We start from the raw sequence: 16,752 nt of genomic DNA, 5'->3' as shown, positions 1-16,752 counted from the left end.
GCCAGGGATGCCGGGCGTGATGGGAGGCCTCCACGCGAGGACCCGCATCCAGTCCCTGTGTGCGCACGGCAGAAAGCCAACACGCAGGCTATCGAAGTTCCTAAAGAAAATGCGGACTTCTACAAATGCCTCCACATTTCGTGACAGAGCTAACTATCCCAGGGCATCTTTACAGATGTCTTCTCTTAGCAGAATCTGGAGGCACTTAAAGTCAACAGAATATGGAAATCAAGCCCTGGCTGATCTTTGGTCCTAGGGCTAAAAAAAGCTAAAAAAAGGAAAATAACTTTCAAAATAAAAGCTTCAGTGCTAAATCAAAAGTCATCATATTTCATAAACTCACAAGCTTTCATGTAGTACAGAGAGGGGCTGACTGGAAATGTGGAGGGGAAGCACACTGCTCTTACCCCACGCAGTCATCCGCATGGCCGGTGTCGTAGAAATGTCTGGCACCCAGCTCCTGAAGTCGCTTGTCAATGATCTTCCCGCCGTTGCAGAAGTACGTGTATTCCGAATCACCCAGCCCTAGGGAGCCCAAACGGGTTACCAGTGCACACACAATAAGGTTTAAATTTAAAGAAGATATACAGAACAAATATTTAAAACAATACCATTCCATGCTCTGATTAATAATGCACACCTTCATGTCTCCTGAGGTTTTCCTTGGGTAAATACTAAGTATGCAAATATTTGCCTTCTATTTTACAATATTACAGTAACAGACCCATCAAAACAGAAACACTTATTGGCCACTGTTAACAAATATTTTCACATTTTTGTTTCCATGAATCTGTGAAAAAATATGGAAATCTTAAAAGAAGAATTAGATAGGTCTAAGAAAAAAAAAAACATAGTATCTGTATTTGCAGACTTCTGATCTCATGCACACAGGTCTGCAAACTACATCTTGTGGGCCAAATACAACTCCTGGACTGAGCCACCCAGGTGCCCCCTGGACCGTCTTTATAAAATCGCGCTGGAACACAGCCAAGCCCATTTGTTCACATAGTTTACGGCAGCTCTCCAGCTGCAACAAGAGTTAAGTAGTTGTTACAAAGAACACATGGTCTGCAAAGCCTAAGACAGTTATCTTCTGGCCCTTTATTGATTTTACTGACCCCTAATTGAGAGCATAGACAGGTACGTCTGCAACATAATTATTTCCTGTATTTCTGTGTTAGGTGAATTAGGAACTCCTATGTTTCCTGGCAAGAAAATGGACTAACATTTTCATACTTGGTTAAAAATTTAAGGTTAAAAGTGTTAATTTCTCAGTTGTTTAATCATCTCCACATACTTTCACAAAAAGAACAGGGTAAGCAATTGTGGTGGGCATGGGGGGGTGCGGTCCATAAATGGCCTAACAGTGACTAGAATGGTTGATACCTTTTTTGAGGAATTTTTTAAAGCAACACATACATGTTCATTCTTGAAAACAGAAATTAGAAAAAACTTGAATAAAAAAATGTAAATGGGGCGCCTGGGTGGCTCAGCCATTGAGTGTCTGCCTTCGGCTCAGGTCATGATCCCAGGGTCCTGGGATCGAGCCCCGCATCGGGCTCCCTGCTCAGGAGTCCTGCTTCCTTCTCTCCCACTCCCCCTGCTTCTGTTCCCTCTGTCACTGTCAAATAAATAAAAATCTTAAAAAAAAAAAAATGCTATTCCAGGGGCTCCACAGAGGAGCTGCTATGGGGTGAAGACAGGGGAGGCATTCACAGAACACAGGACACCATAGAAATATAAAACATGGAACGGTAAACAGAAAACCAACAACAAAATCTACACAACTATTTGTCATGGTTTTGAAGGATACATTCAGATACCAGAATTAAACCAGGAGTAACTGAGGACAGGCAGAACGCAAACACGGTGCATACCCAGTAATCCGTAGCGCAGGTGAGCAAGGGAGTCTCCCGGCAGGGCCTTGTCCTGTATTGCTTTCACGAACTCGCGCGCAGTGTCGGGTGGGTCTCCAGCGCCCGTGGTGGAAACAACCACAACGAGAGGTGCTGTTTCAGTTTTCAGATCATACTACAAAATGAGGACAACGTGTCAGGGATCTACGGCTGTACATAGTTCTGACTTAACACATCAGCAAGGCAACCAGCGAGGTCTCCTCTATCCAGAACCAGGCATCTGTGCTGCATGAGGCTTCACAGCACAGAGGATGAAGAGGGGGGAGTGCAAGCGTTACTCCTCAGGTACCATGGAACCTGGCCCACTCCTCACCCCCTCCGGATCCTGGAAGCTGGGAATACGGAGGGGGTAAATGGAAACCATCGGCAGAAAACTCAGCAACTTACAGATAAGTTTCTTCACTCTAAACCTGATCTAATTTAAATATTCCAAAGAGACACTTCACTGTCTCTCTTCCTAATGACTCCATGATCTCTACTGCTCATGTGTATCATCGAATCTGACTGAGGGATTCACCACTTCCTCATGCTGATACAAGGATTTGAGGTAACAGATTACCAGGTGATTCAATGCTTACAGGAGACAGCGCACCCTGTGTAGTGAACTTTTACAGTTCACATAACTTTGTCTTAAAAAGGACTACCATGACCTAGCAAGTAGACAGCTATCTGTTTAAACTTGGATCAAGGACTAGAGAAACCAATGAGCTGGGGAGAGCAAACAGGACTGCTAACATGACTGGTAGCATTCACCTAAAGTTCAAATAGCTGCTGGCCGAGGCGGTGAGGTGAGCCCGAGGGGCCAAATCAGGGCTAGTTATATGGTGCTGACAACTTTTTGTTTACAATAACAGATTCAGATTATATTCTAGCATGTGGCACCCTGCTAAATGTTGTTAACTGACTTCTAAGTTGGTTGGAGTATTAACAGACCAACACCGAGGCTGCTGTAGGATTACAGAAACTTCGGCCTGGCAGTATCCTCCAGGATGCTCCCTGGTGGGTGAGTGGCTACATCTGGAGTCATCTTGACCCTGACACATACAGAAACATGAAGGTTCTCCTATGAGGGGAGTTTCTCATTCACTTGTGCTGCTGACAGTCTAGTCCTTTGAACTACAGACGTGGAAAAGGCCAGAGGAGACTATGAACTTGAGTATACCGGCTACACCGAGGTTAATTTTTAAAGTACTGAGGGACATTTTTAAAGTGTTAGTGGCTGGCACATGAACTTGTCCTTCTATAAAAAGCTCCTGCTCGTTGCTACAGACTGACTTGTATAAGACAGTAAAATCCAGAAAACTCAATCACACTAACTGAAAGAAGACAGATCTGTTACAATCTTCCATAACCTAAGGTAGGAATTTCTGCAGAGACTAAGCCTAAAAATAAGCATTCCCTGCCGTAAAGAAGCTGAATCTTCTTTAGAACCTTCCACTCCTGCTTTAAATTGTAGTCCACAAAAGAACTGCATAGTCCTTCCCTTGGAGGAACTCTGACATGAATGGCAAAGTCTTTATTTTGAGGAAATGCAAAAGGGGCACTTAGGATTCGTGAGTTGGGAAACACACAAGTGCAAGCACTCATCTGTTTAGTTCTCACAGCCGAGAGAGAAAGGAAGTGCTACTACTACCCCTCACAATTGAGTGGTTACTTGTTTTGGCTTTTGAAACTGTTGGGTCAAATTCAAATGTACACTTGTATGTTAAAAAAAATGACAAATCTTAACAAGAGTTGATAAAATAAGTTTCTAAGTGTTGAGAGAAAAGGGAGTATGGAGACATTTAGCAGCCTACTTTGCTGTTTAACGTCACCTCCCAACCAACATATTCTGAGCATAAAACACAGTAAAATCCATGAGTAGCCGCTCACCTTATCTGACTCACTAATACAGTGAAGATCTGCGGAAAATCCATGTGCGAATGCTTTTTCACATATTTCTTCCGCTATGGCCTTCGCTTGTCCTTTCTGTGTAGCATAGAGTAACAAAAACCTCCTCATCGCCTCACGGCATGTGCTACAGCTTCAACACACTGTGGAACAGAAGAGACAGAGGAATGTTCTTTGTTCCTAACTGAGGCATACACCACAGGTGTTCTCCCTCACAGTCTTTCTAAAAGACTCCGACAATATGCACACGTAATACGACGCAGGCTTCTCTAAGTACGTTAGCGTAATTCTCAGCGAGTCTAAAAAAGAGAATTCATCCAACCAGGGAGAATACAGGAGTAAAGTTCTAAATCCACGGCTCAGAAACCGGATGCTGGGGTCCGACTCCTCGCACTCGAATCTGGCGTCCATCATGCACGATGGCAGAACTTCAGGCAAGCCTTTCCACTGGTCTGTGCCTCAGCTCCCTCGCCCTTGAAATGGGGTTAACAGCGCCCCCGCCCCCGACAAAGATGTGCCAGCTGTGAAGATCTGAGCCACAGCGGAGACACAGCAGTGCTCAATAAATCTGATGTTTTCATGTTAACAAATGCAATGGGGCGCCTGGGAGGCTCAGTCGGTTAAGCACCTGCCTTCAGCTCAGGTCATAAACTCCGAGCCCTGGGATGGAGCCCTGAGGCAGTCTCCCAGCGCCCACAGAGAGTCTGCTTCTCCTCTTCCTCAACTTGTACGCGTGCTCTCGCTCTCAGATGAATACATGTTTTTTTTTTAAATGTAAAAATTCCATTGGAAGTATACGATTCTGTTCCTACCCGTTCTGAATGCCAAATACGCTAATCACAGCAGTTAATCAAGCTACATACCCCGCTCTACTTCAGTATCAGATACACACACGCGAGTGCACACGTATACATGTACGGAGAGAGAGGAAATATTTCCAATCCACTCAAGTTCAAAATGTGTTTCCTGAAGAGAAAACCAGGAGTAAGACACGGGACTCTCAGACTTGTTTTCCTATCCTCATCCAGGATCTAAAGCTGGGGCACTGGAGGGCGCCTGGCTGGCTCAGTCCAGAGTGTGAGACCCTTGATCCCCGGGTGGTGAACTTCCAGCACCCGCAATGGGTGTACAGATTACTCAGTAAATTAAACTTAAAAAAATAATAACAAAACCAGGGGACTGACTGCCAACTTGTAGGGGCAGATTTCAATGAATCAGTATCAAATCCTGGCGTTTCGGAATGGACCATCAGCTTTATGTCATTGACCAGTTACGTCCAGGGATAAATTAAGCCACAAAGAAATTAAAAGGATTGTGTTAGGGAACACTGAACGCACGGAATGCCCTTACGGAACAGGACACTGCCTGGCACCGAGCAGGCGTTCAGTAAGTCAGCCGAACCAACGAATAAATGCCTGCTACGAAGACAACACACATTTTGGGCTCAGCGACAACTGTGGAAATGCAGTGATGGAAATGTCACCGCTTACCGTCACCACAGCTAAGTACCTCGAGCTCTTCCTGGGCGCCATGCACAGCCCCGGGCGCTCCCGAGGAGGAGGAACCCCTTCAGGCCCACCACCACCTTACAAAGGTCTGTGACCCCCGTTACTCAGAGACGGATCCCCGGCACCCGCAGGCGGAGAAGCGGGGGAGCAGCACCCCGCGTGACCCTCGCTGCCGCACCCCTTTGGGGTCGCCCCGTTGGGTCCCCTCGCCCCCCAGTCTAGGGAAGTGTTCGGGACACAGACGCCCACGGAGGCGCCCACAGGGACCTGCGGGGCCTGCGCCGCTCGTGCTAACGCCACTGAGGGGCCCGACCAGCTGCCGAGCAGCGACGGGAGACCCAGGACCCAGCCTCCCGCGCAGCCCGCCCAGCCGCTGTCCGCCCAGCCGGGCCCGGTTCCTGACCCACCGGGGAGGGCCCAGCCCGGCCGCGAGAGGGACGTGCGGGCGCAGAGGCCCGTGCCTTCCCCCACCTGTACCGCCTCCCCGCGGGCTCCAACTGGGCGGACTGAGAGCCCGGGGAACCGCAGCCAGCGGTCTCACCTGACCGTGCCCAGCCGGAAACACCCGCGGCAAGAGTAGGAACGCGAGCCTGCTCCTGCGCTGCGCTCTCAGTCACGGCGAACACCTTTCTGGCGCCCAAGACCAATGAGGAGCTCGGGAAGGAACGGAGCCAATCACAGCGCTCCCGGCGCGGGGGTGTGGCCTTCTCTCTGCGCATGCGCCGGGCTGCCGGGGGCGGGGGGGGGCGTCCGCTACGGAATGCGCGTACGGAGGCCCACGAGGTTCCGGTGGCTCGGCGCCGCTCGGAGCTCCCGCGGTCTGAGCGCCGTAGGTGTCCCAGCCTGGTAGGTGTCCCGGCCCCGCGTACATGAGCCCGCGGCGCTGCCGAGGTGTCCGTGTCGCCATGGCCCTCCCGCTCCTCTCCGGCCGCCGCCCCTGCACTCCCCGGGCTGGAGCGCAGGTTCCCGGGTCGCCGGGTTTACAGGCGCCCGGCGCGTGGGGTCCTTTCACTCCTAGAAGACGCGGTTCCTGGGGCGCCCCGTCTCTCTGGCCTGCACACTCGTGTCCCCAAGTCCCACGCGAGCCTTTAGGTGGACACGGAATTCTCATCTTACCCATTTGTGCGCTGCATCGTTTCACTTCTTTCAAATCTGCCTTTTTCCCCAAACTAGACCCCGTTCTTCCTCGGCCCTGGCAGGATCTTAACTTGGAGAGGAAAGCGACGCCTCGGGCGTTTTCCACGTGTTTGAGCCTTGCTTTGCGTTGACCTCTACGGATTTGGGCCCTTTTACCCGTTGCTCCTTTTGGGTGTGTTTTACCAAACGCAGTGCTGTCAGCCAACACGCAGGAGGCGTGTTTGGGGTGTAGACCGCCCGAGTGTGAGTCCCAGCTCTGCCACGGATGAGCTGTGCAAACCGGATAAAATAACCTCTTTGGGCTCAGTTTTCTCATCTGTAGAATGAGTAGAAGTACTTGATGCCTTGTGTGGTGAGGGTTAGCTCTACCGGCAAAGCAGGGGGAGGTGGGAGGATGCCAGGTGGCGGGGGGTATTACTCTTAGATGCCAGCCGCTTTTCCAAGCTGCCGATGCAGAGACTGATGTTTGGGTACTTGTGTTTATGAGTCACTTGTCACCAGTACTCCTGCTCGGTTTCTTAAGCATTCATGTGGTTGGATTATGCGCTGTATATATTTGACCATGTTTTTTTTTTTTTTTTTTTAATTTCCTTTAGTTGTAAATCAAGAAGAGTGGAGGATCTGATGACATGGCCTTAATTACCTTGTGGAGGAACCTTTGCCATTTGTCTGATTTTCGGATCCACGGAGCTCTGGCCGCTCTGAAAAACCATCCTATAATTCATGTTCACAAGGTAGCCGAGGAGCGTCTGTGTCCGTGGTTCTGTTCACCGCAGGCTGAGCCTCTCGGGGTCAGGTTCCATCACAGCTGTTGTAAAAACTTCCATTCAGAAAACGGAAATGACCTTCATCCGGCTGGTGAGCCCGTGTTCTCTGAAGCACATGTCTGGGATAGGCCTGAACAAAGTCTTACAAGTGTGGATGAGCCGACGTTTTACAGGAGACTAAACAGCTTCACGTCCTCAGAAGAAGTGTTGAGTTTTATAAGCTGCAAACTGCAGACTTTGCCTGATACTCTAGCAGCAGGCGCCTTACAGCGGATTTGTGAAGTGGGGAGAAAAGATGGTGATGAAAAGCTGCCAAAAGAAATACTAAAGAACCGTGTCTTTCAGGCGCTGTGCATTCAGTGTGAACAGGAACCTTCAGGTCTGCCGGACACGGTTTTGGTGACCACTTTGCAAGCTCTGACTCTGTTGCATGTGGATCCCCACAGAGGCTTGGTTCTGAGCCTGGTGGCAGAATGCCAGCGTCGCCTCAAAGGGGGTGGCCTGGAAGTCCACAGTCTTTGTATTCTTGGGGAAAGTCTGATCATACTGCAGGGGCCGGGCTGCGCGACGCTAGAACTGGTGATAGGTCAGCTGAAAAGGGAAAAGTTGGAAGAATTTACCCCTGAGGATATCGTGGCTCTTTATAGAATCCTGCAGGCTTGTACTGAAAAAGTGGGCCAACACCAAGCATTTCTTAATAAGCTAAACAACTTTTCTCTGTCTGTAGTTTACAGCTTGACTCCAACATCAATGAGCCAAATCCTCAGTGCCCTGGTGGTTCTTGATCAAACCCAGGCACTTCCTCTGGTTATAAAATTGGGAAAATATGTTGTGAGGCATATCCCTCGTTTTACTAATGAAGAGCTCAGAAAAGTCTTAGAGGCTTTCATATACTTTGGGCACAACGACAGATTTTTTACAAAAGCCCTCGAGCAGCATGTAGCCTCAGTGTGTCTCACTTTGGATCCTGAGGTTGTCAGCAAGGTCACGGAGTACTGCGGTAGGAAGCGGATTCTTTCAAAACCCATCCTCGATGCAGTGGCAGAAACCTTTGTTTGCCAATCAGAAAAATTTTCACCTCATCAGATCTCTGAGTTAATCGAACCATTTGGAAAACTCAATTACTTGCCCCCGAATGCCTCTGCTTTCTTTAGAAAGCTAGAAGACACGTTGCTCACTCATTTCAATTATTTTCCACCCAAAACACTACTGAAAATTCTCCATTCATGTTCACTAATTGAATGCCATCCGGTCAACTTCATGGCAAAAATATTCAGCCCTTATTTTCTTCAAAAGCTGCAAGGTGGGTTGGTTATAACTTCAAGTGGGGAAATTAACCCTGGAACATGTGAGGTTTTTGAGGCGCCTGTCTGCCCATACACTGAGCAATGTGCCCCTCTTTCCTCTTCCGTAATAACCTTAATAAGAGTGTCAGGTGCGAATCAAAACACAGAGGTCTAGGGTGATGGAATACACACAGGGAAAACAGTTTCGGCTCGACAGACTGCCAGCCTGAGTCTTGTGGGATGACGTGGCCCCGGTCATAGTCACAACGTGTCAGAAGCTGTGAGGGCAACTGGAGACTTCCCGGTTTTGACAGGCTGGCGTCAGTCATCTCAGTGGATGGCCACCCAGACATGTCAGGTGTCCACGTCTCCAGTTCAAGGGACTCCGTACTGATTTTAACATACCTGTTTCTTTTAATTATATTTTGTCGTTTGGAGCTTGAGTTCCTTGGAAGTTAAAACGAGATCGCACGGATGGCAAGCGTACTTAGCTCTGACACGTTCTTCTGCCAGGGTCGTTTAAAAGTACGTGCCTTCCGGAGCGGTTAGTGGACATTGTACGTTCCTGGATGTTCCTTTCTTTCATCACACAGATCAAAATCCAAAGTAACCACAACCGGAACGCTTTTTATTTCAGGTGAAGAATCCTATTTGGACAGACTGAGCCTCGCACAGCTGACCCAACTGTTCTTAACCTCGGTCCTAGAATGCCCTTTCTATAAGGTAAGAGCAAGAGCCGTGCTGCCTGATTCTGCCGTGGAGGCAGCGTTCTTCGTGTCCCCACCCCCAGTTTTGAAGCTTGTCCTCTTTTGATCTGTCTCAGTAACCACGTCAGAAAGCAGGACGTTCATTCACTTGGAGTTACTTGCCACCAGGTAACCTTTTCTTTGATAAATTGGCCCTATTGCTGTCGTCTGGTCTTTGAAGGACCGTTTCCTGCTGCGGGGTGTCTTAGAAGATTTCGTCAAGTGCCGCAGTCAGAGCGCCCCTAGATTCCCTCTGAGGGCTGCGAAGGGCTTTAGCGCTCCCACAGCTGTTGGATACAGACGTGCGAATCTCTGGACCGAGCAAATCCTAAACGATTGCAAGTACGTTTTTAGGCCAGACCAGAAATTTCCCTCTTCTCTGTTCAGTTGAGGTGCAGGTTGTGCTTCCGGTCTAGACCTCTAGGGACTCACTGTCCTGACTTAATCAGGCCCCCTGTGTGGGATCCCAGATGGCATCTCCGGACTTGCTCATTTTGCCTGGTCCTCCGGGCCACACTGATTCACCTTTAAGAGTAGCTCATTTCAGAGTAAGGTGTAAGAATGGAGATACCACTATTTTCTTCTTCTTCTTTTTTTTTTTTTTAAGATTTTATTTACGTATTTGACAGGGAGGGAGGGAGAGCACAAGCAGCAGGAGCAGCAGCAGGAGAGGGGGAAGCAGGCTCCCTGCTGAGCAGGGAGCCCGATGCGGGGCCCCATCCCAGGACCCCAGGATCATGACCAGAGTCGAAGGCAGATGCTTAACCAACCGGGCCACCCCCATTCCCCCCCCCCACCGCCAACTATTTTGTTTAAAGCAACTTGAGCAGTGCTAAGGCATATTAAGAGCAATGACTTACCCCAGCCTCCTTCCATCCCTGAAGGAGCAGTGTTGATAGCAGTTTTTATGTCCAAATGGACACAAAGGCACGAACACTGTCCTGGTTTCTCTCTTGCCTTGGAATGGGGCTACTGCAAGGACAGTATACTTTTATGTATACACAGTACATCATGGACATTCCTTGGGCACAGTACACAAAGGTGACATGCACTGTTCTTAAGAATGGCATGCCATTTCCAGATATTTATTCTTTTCCATCATTGTTGGACTCGCAGGTTTTTCCCCAGCGTTTCTCTCCGTCAGCAGGCTGTAGTGAACATTCTTATGTGTCCTTCCCTACTGGAGCCTTTTTGTTTTTCAGTCTAGAGACTGGATTCCTGAAAGTGAGATGACTGAGTTACCCACACACTTGTTGGGCCTGATGGCTGTAGATGTCCCTTCCCCGGCCATGGCCCTGCCCCTCTGTCGCTGCGTGTTATCAGTCCTTTAATTGTTACCATTCGGCTCCATGAAGAAGAGTTTAATGTATTTCCACAGTGCTTCCTGGTCATTTACGTTTGCTACGAATCCTCTTCGAATCCGTTTCTTGACTCACGTTCCTGTTCGGTTGCTTGTCCTTTTTTTCTTTGTCTCATCCTAGAACACATTGTGAGATGGAGATATTAGTTCCTGTATATCTGTGTATGTTGTACATTTTTTCTCCTGGTTTGTAGTACTTTTTTTTTTAAGATTTTATTTATTTGACACAGAGAGAGAGATCACAAGTAGGCAGAGAGGCAGGCGGGGGTGGGGGGGGAGGCAGGTTTCCTGCTGAGCAGAGAGCCCAATGCAGGCTGGATCCCAGGACGCTGAGATCATGACCTGGGCTGAAGGCAGAGGCTTTACCCACTGAGCCACCCAGGTGCGCTCCTGGTTTGTAGTTGTTAATTTTTTTTTTTTTTTTTTTTTTTTTTTTTTTTTGAGAGGTTGCGTGTGTGCATGTGCGTGGTGCAGGGGAGGAGCAGATGCAGAGAGGGAGGGAGAGGGAGAAACATAAGCAGACCCTACACTGAACACAGCCTGCGGTGGCGGGCTCCATCTCAGGACCCTGAGATCCTAAGCTGAAAATCAACAGTTGGATGCTTAATTGACTGAGCCACCCAGGTGCCCCTATAGTTCTTACTTTTTAATTTTAATTTAATATTGTTTATGGTATCTTTCTACTATATAAAAGTTTTTAAATTTTCTGTAGTAAAATCTATCCATCTTTTAAGGTTTCTTTTCTCACTGAGAATATTTTACCTGTCCTAAGGTAGTATAAATATTTTTCTAAATTTTCAAAAGTATCATTTCCCTTTCTGTATTTAGCTTTTTAACTCACCTGGAATTTATGATAGTCCACAGTGCACGCTGGAACTCTCACTTAGCTCGTTCCCAGGTGGATTACCAGTTGCAGCATTTAGCCATCCTTTTTTCCCTGATTTGAAATGTCACCTTTTTCATACTGTCCTCTATTGAAAACATGAGTGTCCTCAAGGCCCTTAAAGTAATTCTAAGAGTTTTAAAGATGTTTCTGGAGCTGTAATAGCATTGTTGTTCCACCCTTCCCTTTCTTTCTGTGACCACTGACTACTTTTATTTTTTTTAATTTTTTTTAATATTTTATTTATTTATTTGACAGAGAGAGAGAGAGAGAGATTATAAGTAGGCAGAGGCAGGCAGAGAGAGAGGGGGAAGCAGGCTCCCTGCTGAGCAGAGAGCCCAACATGGTGCTCGATCCCAGGACCCTGAGATCATGATCTGAGCCAAAGGCAGAGGCTTTAACCCACTGAGCCACCCAGGCGCCCCCACTGACTACTTTTAAAACATATTTATAAGATACATTGAACTATTGGATTTATTTTCTTGTTTTGTATCGTTTCTTCCTTTCTCATGTTTAATCATCCAATTTTTAGGGTCAGAAACTTCTTCCTAAATACCGAGTGAGATCATTTCTTACTCCATGTTCTTCCCTGGAGACGCCTGTGGATTTCCAGCTTTACAAATTTGTGAAGATTGGACTGGTTGACCTTTTGGGAGCAAGATTGTATTTTGCTCCGAAAGTGTTAACGCCGTATTGTTACACAATAGGTAAGTAGTAGGGGGTTTGCTGTGCCTGACCAGCCTCAGCATGCTGTCCTCTTTGGGAATCTGTGGGATTTAGTCGCCCCTGCAAGGTCTGGAAATGTAGCAGAGGTGGCCCTTCCCTGAAGGCACATTGGAACGCGGGGTAGGGGTAGGGCTGTGCAGTCCGGACAGTCAGGGGGGTCCCACGTGGTAGTGGAATGTCTTCGGGCAGAGTAACCTTTCTCTGCTTGCTTCTTTTCTGTAAAATGAATGTAAGAAGCACAGTGACCCAGAATTGCATAAGGACCAAGGGAGAGTATAGAGTGATACCGGGAATGTAGTACGTGCTGCGTCCCTCTTAGCTGCTGTCGTCGTCCAGGGCAGCGTTGGCCAGTGCAGCGGCCAGTAGTACTCGTGGCTCCTTAAGTTTCCATCAACTTCGATTGAAAACCCATCCACAGTTCAGTCCTTGGTTGCGTGAGCCACACATCCAGCACTTAGACACCCAGGAGGCTGGTGGATGCCGTGGTGGACAGCAAAGGTGAAAATACCTGCTTCGCAACAGAAAGTTCTGTTGCACGGGGCTGACCGGAGAGTTCACGTTCTTATGCCCGTCACGGTTTTTTTTTCTTAATTAATGAATAAAAGAAAATCAGCTCAAAGGTGACAGTGTCTTATTGGTTTCAGGTGATCATAGCTCACCTTCTTCACATGGGCTCTTTCTACAGAAGGAATGGCAGGATGTCAGAGGGAAGGAAGCGGTGGTCCACTGTGCCCGGCGACCACACATCAGGGTGCAGGAGGCTTTGCTCTGGGAGGCTCTGGGAGCCGCAGTGATGAAAGTTTTAACTTGCGGAGGTTATACTCCTGCTTCGCTTAAAGGGCTTCCTTCACTCTCTGGGTTGAAGGATTCCTGCCACTTTCTACAGAAGGAGAAGAAGAAAGGCAAGGTTCTTGTCATGCCCGGTATCTAGAGGACTCCACTCCTGGTTTTCTCATGGCGGAGCATCCTTAACTTAAGGCTGACTTGGGTGATTGTAGAGCTGGTTAAAGTGAAATTCTCACCATGGTCTGGTATGGTCATTACTTCGCAGACTTCAGCCCGGCTGGTCCATCACAGTGTGGAAGAATTCAGAACAGAAGGAGGAGGAGGACAGGCATGTAGTGTTTGTGAGGGTATCACACGGAGAATGTTTCCTTTCTTCTCTTACCAGATGTTGAAATTAAATTAGACGAAGAAGGATTAGTACTGCCATTTACAGTCAATGAAGATGTGCATAAGAGGTAAAACTGGTGTGGTTTGATGTGGCGAGACTCGGCAGGCTTGGTAACCGATGCTGTTTTCCCAGGGTGGGAGAGTAGACGAGGTTCTAGAAGTGAAGACACTGGCATGCAGCATCCCGATTGTGGAAATTCCGTGTAACATAGACATTCATGTTAATAAACTTGAGTGCCGTTGCAACACAGGAAAGGATAGCACATCCGTGAGTGACTGAAAATAATGCCGACATAGAGGAATAACCGAATCCCAAGCGAATCTGTGCCACTAAGAATATATAAGTATTTTGGATTGTCTTAAAAATTAAATTTCTCCCTCTTATCAGATAAAGAGCTAGTATCCAAAACCTGTAAAGAACTTCTCAAACTGAATACCCAAAAAGCAAATAATCCAGTCAGGAAGTGGGCAGAAGACATGAGCAGACATTTCTCCAAAGAAGACACACAAATGGCCAACAGACCCATGAAAAAATGTTCAACATCACTCGGCATCAGGGAAATAGAAATCAAAACCACACTGAGATACCACCTCACACCAGTCAGAATGGCTAAAATTAACAGGACAGGAAATAACAGGTGTTGGTGAGCATGTGGAGAAAGGGGAGCCCTCCTCCACTGTTGGTGGGAATGCAAGCTGGGGCAGCCACTCTGGAAAACAGGAGGTTCCTTAAGACGATAAAAATAGAGCTACCCTATGACCTAGTAACCACACTATTCAGTATTTACCCAAAGGATGCAAACGTAGTGATCCAAAGGGGCACATGTACCCCAATGTTCATAGCAGCAATGTCCACAAAAGCCAAACTGTGGGAAAAGCCCAGATGCCCACTGGCAGATGAATGGATAAAGACGATGCGGTGTGTACATACACAGTGGAGTATTACTCAGCCATCAGAAAGGATGACCATTCGCAACGTGGCTGGAGCTAGGGGGTATTATGCTAAGCAAAATAAGTCAACCAGAGAAAGACAAATACTGTATGATTTCACTTATGTGGAATTTAAGAAACAAATGAGCAGATGAACATAGGGGAAGCAGGGGAAAGAGGGAGGCAAACCATAAGAGATTCTTAACTGGAGAGCAAACTGAGGGTTGCTGGAGGTGGGTAGGGGGATGGGGTAACTGGGTGATGGGCATTAAGGGGGGCACTCGATGTAATGAGCACTGGGAGCTCTGATGCACGCGACTGGGGAGTCCCTGGCCTCTACCTCTGAAACTAATAATACACTGTTAATGAAACGGAATTTAAATAAAGAATTTTAAAAAATAAAAAATTAAGTTTCTCCCTCCAATTTTTCAGGGTAGCGCTGTGCATTGATGATCCAAACAGGTTTTCTCTGAATACCAAACACTTACTGGGAAAGGAAGCCGTGAAACAGAGACACCTGCGCCTGCTTGGTTTCCACGTGGTGCAGGTAGGACTTCAGGTGCCTTCGCTCGGAAAGCAGTTGCTGCTTGCGATTGGCTCTTTCCAGGGCGCTGGTCCCAGTGGACAACAGAATCTTCCATCTAGTTTAAATGCCAACTCTGTTCATTAGGCTTAATCTCTGTATGTATATGTGAAATATAGAACATTCACACCTTCTGTCCCTGTATTCTCCATAAGCTATGCTAACCTCTGCTTCTAGAATTTCTAAATTATTAGAATATCTGTTTTGCTTTCGTTCCCCCCGATCCAACGGCCGGGAGTAGGCGAGAGGACCCGTTAAATCCAGGATCCTCTCCCACCCTTGTGCCTCAGCCCTTGTTCGTGGTTGCGTCAGCCGCGGCCCACCAGGGGCTCTGTGAGGAAGGTGCCTGGAGCTGCCCAGTGGCTGCTGTCCTGTCTGGTTCCTTCCCCACGCCCTGTTTCAGCTGCGTCCCCAGACAGATGTTCTCAAGCCCGCACCCCACTGCGTGTCCAGAGCCTTTATTTTTCATTCACCGCTCACGGGAGAAAGCGAGAAGCCCTCTGCACCTGAGCGTCAGGACCCTCCACAGGAGGCCCACCACCCCGAGCTCCGTGGCCCCTTTCCTCCCCCCCCCCCGTGCCCCCACAGGCTCTACCTCTGCCCGTGCTGCCTCCCCCATCAGACTGGACCCTGCTGTTCTGAGTATCCATGCTCTGGCTCCGGCTGTCCTCCCGCTGGCCCTAGAGCACCACTGTTCCCACGTGTTCAGGCTCCCGGAGTCCCAGTTATGTGCCAACTGTGTGCCAGCCACTGTTGGAGGCTCTGGGGCCACACAGCAAAGGACTGTGAGCCTCGCCCCCCAGGAGCCTGCACTCTGCCACGGGGGCGAGTTCAGGAAACCAGGACACCAAGGTGACTTCACAATGTGACCCATTATGATGTCTTTTATTTCCCTCCCTTTACAGATCCCCTATTATGAGATTGAGTTGCTGAAATCAAGAGTGGAATTGGTGGAGTATTTACAAAGAAAACTATTTCCTCAAAAGGTGGGCGTTCGTTGGTAACAGGAAGGAAGACTGGCTTTAGGACTCAGAAGAACTGGTGTTTTCGTGGGACTCAGGACAAAACCAGAACAAACATGGTGAATTAGCCATTTGTTCATGGACTGTGGTGATCTGGAAAGGGTCTAGTTTTCCTTATACTGTGTATACACTTACCAGTGGTAAATTTAAAATAAATTTTTATTTTTATTTAATACTTTTAGAGGGACTTTTATACATGAAGCTATTGGTCGAGTACAATAAAGGAACGTAATGAGTGTCTTTACTTTTCAATCTTTGTTTTATGGTAGTTATTTGCTGACTGAAAGTATTTCCTTTTTTTTTTTTTTTAAAAACATTTTATTTATTCATTTGAGAGAAAGAGAGAGAGAGCATGAGAGGGGAGAAGGTCAGAGGGAGAAGCAGACTCCCCATGGAGCTGGGAGCCCGATGTGGGACTCGATCCCGGGACCTGGATCATGACCCGAGCCGAAGGCAGCCGCCCAACCAACTGAGCCACCCAGGCGCCCAAAGTATTTCCTTTTGAGACCTTCGCTTCCTCTTATAACAAGCATAAGGAAGAAATCTTGTCTATTTCCCTCTTTCTGCTTTGTTAGAGGCGGTTGTACGTGGTCAGGAGAAAGAACAGTGGAAAAGAGACTATGACTAAGCATAGAAATGGAAAGTTACAGAATTATGCAGAAATGACTCTTCAGTTAATAAGAGAATGTTTTCCTTTGGAAATGGAGCTATTTATTCTTCTAAGGTGTAAAGATGTAAAAGTTAATTTCTTTAGGTGGGGCTTGGGGTGGGGCTTTTGGTTGAGAGAGAGAAGCTTCTGAATTTTGAATCAGGAATAAATCAGAA

General features: G+C 47.7%; 2 protein-coding genes across 8 annotated transcripts in view; one reads left to right on the top strand and one right to left on the bottom strand.

Annotated features, from left to right (window-relative positions):
- LOC111153446 (5-methyltetrahydrofolate-homocysteine methyltransferase reductase) overlaps nt 1-5,915 on the bottom strand; it is a 31,002-nt gene extending 25,087 nt beyond the window's left edge. For 3 of the 4 annotated variants that reach the window (XM_022512466.1, XM_022512468.1, XM_022512470.1), the window contains exons 1-4: nt 5,856-5,915; nt 3,789-3,949; nt 1,878-2,031; nt 408-525 (exon numbers count right to left, since the gene is read on the bottom strand). In XM_022512466.1, coding sequence (XP_022368174.1) covers nt 408-525; nt 1,878-2,031; nt 3,789-3,917 — 401 coding nt within the window. In that variant the 5' untranslated portion in view covers nt 3,918-3,949; nt 5,856-5,915. Of the gene's footprint in view, nt 1-407; nt 526-1,877; nt 2,032-3,788; nt 3,950-5,855 lie in introns of those variants that run through there. The other variant, XM_022512469.1, reaches the window with a different exon arrangement.
- Nucleotides 5,916-6,092: 177 nt separating this feature from the next.
- Nucleotides 6,093-16,124, top strand: LOC111153466 (FAST kinase domains 3). 4 transcript variants are annotated; one of them, XR_002641001.1, is made up of 7 exons: nt 6,093-6,160; nt 7,048-8,521; nt 9,142-9,227; nt 12,026-12,200; nt 12,864-13,460; nt 14,755-14,869; nt 15,811-15,861. XR_002641001.1 is itself a non-coding variant. In XM_022512492.1 (7 exons), exons 2-7 carry the CDS (start codon nt 7,081-7,083, stop codon nt 15,907-15,909), a joined length of 1,986 nt encoding a protein of 661 aa, XP_022368200.1. In that variant the 5' UTR covers nt 6,093-6,160; nt 7,048-7,080; the 3' UTR covers nt 15,910-16,124. The 4 variants fall into 4 exon arrangements, 3 of the variants coding, with proteins under 3 accessions (XP_022368200.1, XP_022368201.1, XP_022368199.1); XM_022512492.1 differs by having other exon boundaries at nt 13,391-13,460; nt 15,811-16,124; XM_022512493.1 differs by lacking the exons at nt 14,755-14,869; nt 15,811-15,861 and having other exon boundaries at nt 13,271-13,794.
- The last annotated feature ends 628 nt before the right edge of the window (nt 16,125-16,752 follow it).

This window comes from Enhydra lutris, unplaced genomic scaffold, assembly GCF_002288905.1.
Source record: "Enhydra lutris kenyoni isolate GAN:26980312 unplaced genomic scaffold, ASM228890v2 scaffoldscaffold32, whole genome shotgun sequence".
Taxonomy (NCBI): Eukaryota; Metazoa; Chordata; class Mammalia; order Carnivora; family Mustelidae; genus Enhydra; species Enhydra lutris.
This window is presented reverse-complemented; position numbering and strand designations above follow the sequence as displayed.

What these genes read in the sequence shown, in the direction of transcription:
- LOC111153466 (XM_022512491.1), top strand. Translation starts at nt 7,081, where the DNA reads ATGGCCTTAATTACCTTGTGGAGGAACCTTTGCCATTTGTCTGATTTT. An exon ending in TTTTCTTCAAAAGCTGCAAG is followed by an intron (nt 8,522 to 9,141) that starts GTGGGTTGGTTA and finishes TTTTTATTTCAG; the next exon opens with GTGAAGAATCCTATTTGGAC. An exon ending in TAGAATGCCCTTTCTATAAG is followed by an intron (nt 9,228 to 12,025) that starts GTAAGAGCAAGA and finishes TCCAATTTTTAG; the next exon opens with GGTCAGAAACTTCTTCCTAA.